The 6,671-nt window shown below is 30.5% G+C and overlaps 1 protein-coding gene across 1 annotated transcript; it reads left to right on the top strand.

The window, feature by feature from the left end:
- Nucleotides 1–128: 128 nt before the first annotated feature.
- Nucleotides 129–6,266, top strand: HELRODRAFT_173192 (hypothetical protein; the record flags this gene model as incomplete). Its single annotated transcript, XM_009019793.1, has 9 exons — nt 129–200; nt 473–655; nt 732–814; nt 1,287–1,371; nt 2,335–2,498; nt 3,057–3,271; nt 3,912–4,270; nt 5,175–5,269; nt 6,170–6,266. 9 exons carry the CDS (start codon nt 129–131, stop codon nt 6,264–6,266), a joined length of 1,353 nt encoding a protein of 450 aa, XP_009018041.1.
- Nucleotides 6,267–6,671: the final 405 nt, after the last annotated feature.

The raw sequence follows: 6,671 nt of genomic DNA on the forward strand, positions 1-6,671 counted from the left end.
TATATATATATATATCCGGAATTTCTTGAAGAGCATGGCAATATACTGAGTGATATCCGGAATTTCTTGAAGAGCATGGCAATATACTGAGTGATGTCCAAAAAAAGTGAACAGTATCGTGTGCAGTGATGTATACGCTGATGGAGATTCAGATGTTGAGACATCAGTCGCTAAAAATTTGTCTGACATTGCTGAAGAAGGTAACAATGATGGTGGAAATTTCATAACAGTCAGACGCAAGAAAAGAAAAAACATTTTACTATCAACTAATACAAGTCCATGTTGTCATGCAATATCAAAGACCACTGTTGAACCTCATAGGCCTACGCAATGTAAAATATCAGCTAGTAAAGTTGTATATCGGAAAAAATTTTATCACATTGGTAATATTTCAAAGACTTGTACACGCAATGTTGTTGACCACCTTGAGTCAATAAATGTTAAAGTTTAGTCTTGCAACCCTGTATTCAAGAGTAGAGATGACAAAATAAAACTTGATGAAACCCACTCTTCTACGTCATTCCGGTTGTGTGTAGATGAGAAGTATGCGGAAATAGTTGAAAGATCAAGTTCTTGGCCTGATTATGTTCAGGTTATGAATTGGGTTTTCAATAACAACAGCAAAAGTGGCAGAACCAGAAATGCCGATGTCAATGTCAGGACATGTTCTGATGTGAAACGATGATATAGAACTATTGTCATGTTTTATTTCAACAACAACACACGTTTAGACGACATTTTCCCCAAGATCGGGGGTTGCCGTTTGGCTACCTATGATGAAACCGAAATACCCCTCGACGCCATTCCATCATAAGTAATTTATTTGGCTAATTTTTACGCAGGACGCCCTTCCTTACGCAACCACAGTTATAAGAGGTGGGCCTAGCCTTTGATGATCCAACATCACTCACGAGGCAGTGAGGGTCAGTTTAATGTCATAACCAGGACATTTATTTTTTATGTTTTATTTTTAAAAGTTTTATTTGCAAACTTTAAATTTATGATTTGTTAATTTGACTTAATTTTTTCATTTACCCGCTACTTTTATATTATACAAGTATACATTGTATATTCGTTTAATGTACATTGTGGATAAACTTGACTTTTGACAATCATTTCTTTAATTTATTGTTACAGGATTTTGAGAGTGCCTGTGAGATCTCATTTAATAGGCGCTATACAAATGCATTTAATAATAATAATAACAATAATATATATGTATGTATATATGTATGTATATATATATATAAATGCAAATCACCTAGCATCTAGCCTTAAACTTAAAGGATAGGAGGCGAACGTCTAAGGCGCGGGCGAAATGTCTTGAGGGCGAAAGTGACGGGAAAAGAAACATTCAACAATGAAATTGAGGTGGTGAATCGTCTTTTAAACGACGAAATGTCTTGAAGGCGAAAAAGGCGAAAGTGACGGAGGTGAAACGTCCTCATTATTACCAATAACAACTTTTTATTCACCTTTCCATCTCCAAGGCTCCGTATTGTCCTTTTTCTTTTTGGAACTCCTGACGCTTCTCCATCAAAATTCCTTTTCCTGTCTAATTATCAAAATGACTATATAAGGCATTAATAAATCTGTATTCAACTTAAACATAAAATGCAAAAGGTTATCAATTTTGGACTAGTTAACGGATCATATAAGTTAAAAGGTTATTTCAAAATAATTAATACAGAATTAAACTAAGAGGTAAACAATTTTTAAGAAACTTTTAAATGTCATTTAAGATATTCATCTTGTATAATTTCAAAACAAAAAATATTAAAAAAATTATTACCCTTCCCACAAACATTTTATTAGTTCTTTGGTGTCCTATATACACACTACATATAAATGACATTGTAATTAGTAGAAGAATGAAAGGAAGATACAACGTTATGTGAATGCATGAATAAATAAATATAAATAGCTAAATGACAAAGGACATCTATCAAATACAAAATTTTCGGCGACCGAGATCAGTCTTTTGACAGCCTCGTCAAAATGAAGTCAGCAAGCCTTTTTAAATGGCTTCTCTGGTGAAACATAATATATAATTGAACATTTTAACATAATATATTTTAACATAATATAAATAATTAAGTATAATAATATCTCAATTGTCCCATTTTTAATCCAAGAAATCAAGTTTCTTGGATTTTGAAAAATATTTTATCAGTTCAGGTCAAATGGTAAAACTTTGTAATATCACTCTATTTTTACCATCGACTTTTTAAAATTGAGAAATTACATTAAAATGCATATTATTTTAATTAATTATAAGCTTTATGGTTATCAGTCAAAGCCCTGGTCCGCTCCATAATCATTAATGGTAAACAGGTGAAACAAGTCAACAGCTTCAATTATCTCGGAGGTCTGATTACTTCAGGTTGTAAATGTGATATGAATATCAAAGGAAGGATAGCTATGGGGAAGGATGCATATTCTAAAATGAAAAGCATCCTCACCAACAGTAAAATCAGAATATCAACAAAATTAAAACTGTTAGGATGTTACATTTTTCCTGTGTTAACCTACAGCTCTAAGTCCTGGACTATTTCTAAAGAAATGGAAAAAAGATTAACAATGCTGAGATGTGGTTTTTTGAGAAAAATTATAAAAATTCGATAAAAATCGAATGAGGATGTATTAAAACAGTCTGGTTATAAAAAGAGAAAATTACTACAGATAATCCGATGGGAGCAGGTAAAGTTTTTTGGTCGCATTATGCGGAAGGAAAGAATGGAAAACTAATGGAAAAATTGCAGAGAAAAAAGATCGCGGTCAACAACAAATAACATTCGTGAAGTCCTTGTGTCAATTCAATTTCAATTCAATTTATTTGACAAAAAAGCTGAAGCACAATAAGCACAAGGTTAAGGCTTAAAAAAAGAAGTAGTTAAACTTCACAGAGATGAATCCAAAAAATGTTTTAGAGATGTTTTTGATAAAACAGTAGATCTTGCACAAACAACAAATATTGAACTAACTATCCCAAGTCAGTGTAGAAAACAAAAGTATCAAAGCAATCCTGGGACAATGAATAATGAAAATTACTTCAGGCAAACAGTTAACATTCCATACTTGGATTTATTAATTAGCTCACTGGAAAATCAATATTCTGAAACTGAATCCAATAGTGCACAAGTTAGCTTGGCCTTGCTGCATCCTTTTAAATTGTGCAAACTGACTGAATCATCAAGACTTTATTTTATTGACAAACTTTTTCTAATCAACCAAGTCTACAACCTTGATAACTTTGAAACAAAAGCCTTGAGTTGGTAGAATTTTTGGAAGAGGTGAGATTTCAAAACTTGTGAAGATTTCATTGGCTTATTACGTTTTACACAGATTTATCTGGCTTTCAAGCGAACCTTGCTAATTTTGCTAATTTTAACATTACCAACTATAACTTGTACAGTGGAACAATCATTCAGCATGTAAAAACATGGCTTAGATCTACAATGACACATGATCGATTGTCTGGATTGTGCTTGTTGAGAGTACACAGAAAAAAAATGAATTGCAACAAAATATTTTTTATGGTCAAAATTGTTGATATGTTTGGCAGCGATAACAGATGACTTCAATTTTTGTTTAAAGAATAAATTTCATTTCAATTGTGTTATTACCTAAATTAAATTATTTGTTTACATTCATTATTGTATTTCGGAACGAGGTTTTCTTTAATACAAACATCATTGAAGATATATGCCCATTTTGCATTAATGACTTTCTTTAATGAACACTCAACAAGTCTGAATTTATTAAACTCGTATTTATTTAAAACAATAGACATGGTAAGGCTAACAGCGCTGTTTCGGGAAGTCCATCTTCAGAGCCTATGAAAATAAGAATAGCATGAAATATTTTTATAAAATTAGAATGCATATTAAATGTGTAATAAAATTATTAAGAAAATAACGAGAAACCTTTGTTAGTGAAATCTCACGGTTTGCCACTAACCAGAGCATTACTTGATGTTAACACGGAAATACTTGAACGTGAATCGCACCCAGTTCGCCTCAAAATTAAAGAAGCTTTATACATCTACAAGAATAAACCCGCTATGAATAAACAATTTAACACATTTGATCATAGCCTACATCTTTACTCCCAGTATAGACATGATAGTCAACAACGTGCCATTCATACCAATATCATAGAACCACCAATGTTGCGCCACTTCGAATACGAGCCAATGCCAAAAGAAGCGATACTGTTTAATGGTGAACATGTTACCACTCGTCATAGGACTAATGTTTCCGTATCGCTGGTTTCGTTATTCGACAGTGCATCTTAACATCCATATTAGCTGTGATACATTACAATTACTTGTTTTATTTTTATTTTATTTTTTCATTTTATTTCATTTATTTTATCTTATTCCATTATATTTTTTCATAAATAGTCTATATTCCATTTTAATCTAATTTAGTTGTTTCATTTACGGATTCGTTTATTAAAATTTCTTATATATCATTATAAACTTAATAATTAATTTTGACAATTTTCCATATTCTTTCCACACATGTCTTCTTTTCACATTCAACTAACTTATTTACGTTTTATTTACATCATCCGATTTTAACAAATTTTCACTGAACTAAATTTCAGTATTAATTTATTTGTTTTAATATTTAATTTAATACTATTTTACTAACTTTTTATAACATTTATATTTTTAACCATAAATTTAATTTGTACATGTTTTGCATTGTTTTCACTAACAAAGGTTTCTCGTTATTTTCTTAATAATTTTATTACACATTTAATATGCATTCTAATTTTATAAAAATATTTCATGCTATTCTTATTTTCATAGGCTCTGAAGATGGACTTCCCGAAACAGCGCTGTTAGCCTTACCATGTCTATTGTTTTAAATAAATACGAGTCTAATAAATTCAGACTTGTTGAGTGTTCATTAAAGAAAGTCATTAATGCAAAATGGGCATATATCTTCAATGATGTTTGTATTCATTATTGTACTGAAAATGGGATTGTTATAATTAAAAATTTATTAATATTTTGTGCTTTTAATAGATTGTTATAATAAAGATTTTATTAATGTTTTGTGCTTTAATTTAATAGTGGTCTGAGCAAATGTTTAAAAAAAATATGCTCTGTAAATCAAAATTGTATGAAAACACCACTAAAAACATTTTGCTCCACCCTCTAGAAAATTTGTCAGCCTGCACCCTTGCCCCCCTTCCAAAAATTTTCTGTGGGCGCCTATGACAGAAGCCACATCATTTTTCATAGACCTAGTATAAAGTATATTGTATGCAGTGGTAAAGTCGACTATTTTAAAAAAAACCGTGTCAAAACATTTTACTGAGAACACAGTAAATTTTTATGAATGATGAAGTAAAATAATACGTTGTGATATTTATTCAAGATTAATTAAAATATTTACCATGGACCTAGTAAATAAGTAAATTTTTGGTAAACTTCATTACTATTATTTACCACTGACAAAATAAAAACTAAAAAGGATACACAACGGAGGTTGAAGCATTATTTTTTATAATAATATACGTAGCAGTATTTACGGACGGTAACGGTATTTATTTTTTAAAAAATATAATGTTAAATAATTAAATTAAATTAAATCTTAATTAAATGTAGCAGTGGAGTAGTAGAGAGTAGAAGTAGAGGATCTCAACTTTAAGTATAACTACAGAGCCCAGCTTATTTAACCTTTTGTGAACATTTAGTTCATGACTTCATGACTAACCTAGAGGGTAAGATCTAAGCTGCAGCGATGATATCATTTCCTTCATTTCAACAGCAAAATAAACTAGATAACAATGGAACATAAAATCTACGTAAGCTACGTAAGAAAAAGAAAACTTATGGATTTTGATAAATTTCACTATGGACAGCCGAAATTTTGTTCTTATTCGATGGTAACCATATATATATATATATATATATATAATAAAACATATAAAAAAAAAGGAAAACGTTTATGTATATATCAAGAGGCGGTGTATCAAAAGTGGATTCCGATAGCTTAATGACATATATACGTAGTATGATTCTTTAGCACAATATGCTAATTACCATAGGATCTTCTTTTAATAAGTGTTAGAAGACTGGAGAAAGCCTATAGGTTAAATCCATCTAATTCTCTTTATTCTATCTATGAATCTGAATTTTTTTTTATTACAGCTTAACGGCGTTTCAGCACGATGCGGCTATTATGCGGCTTGGATCATTAGAAACTGATTATTTTGATGTGACATCTAGAGGATCCAAAAATGTGTGATAAATAACCTTTGTGGCAAAAGATGGCTGCTTCATATCATTGGTTGAAGATATGAAGAACATAATAAAGATATATAGATGATATATCTGTAACATTGTAAGTGGTTCTGCACATGACAGAGCTGCAATAATAAAGACGAATGAAAAAAAAAAGAAAAAAAAAAAATTCAAATTCTATCTTCTCCACAAATGAAATTATGACTTCCTGGTTTCTATTTTTGAAGAGCAATACTACATTTGATGGAACCCCGAGTTTCCTTCTGATCTGATTGTATTTTTCAAATTCAGTTTAATATATGCTAAATAGACAGTTTTTTTATCACAGGCTTCACAATAAGGTGGCTTTGTTTTGTTGAGGATCCAAAAATGTGTGATTGCTGAGTGTCTTATTTTTAATCTATTGATA

Source organism: Helobdella robusta (genome assembly GCF_000326865.2).
Source record: "Helobdella robusta unplaced genomic scaffold HELROscaffold_25, whole genome shotgun sequence".
Taxonomy (NCBI): domain Eukaryota; kingdom Metazoa; phylum Annelida; class Clitellata; order Rhynchobdellida; family Glossiphoniidae; genus Helobdella; species Helobdella robusta.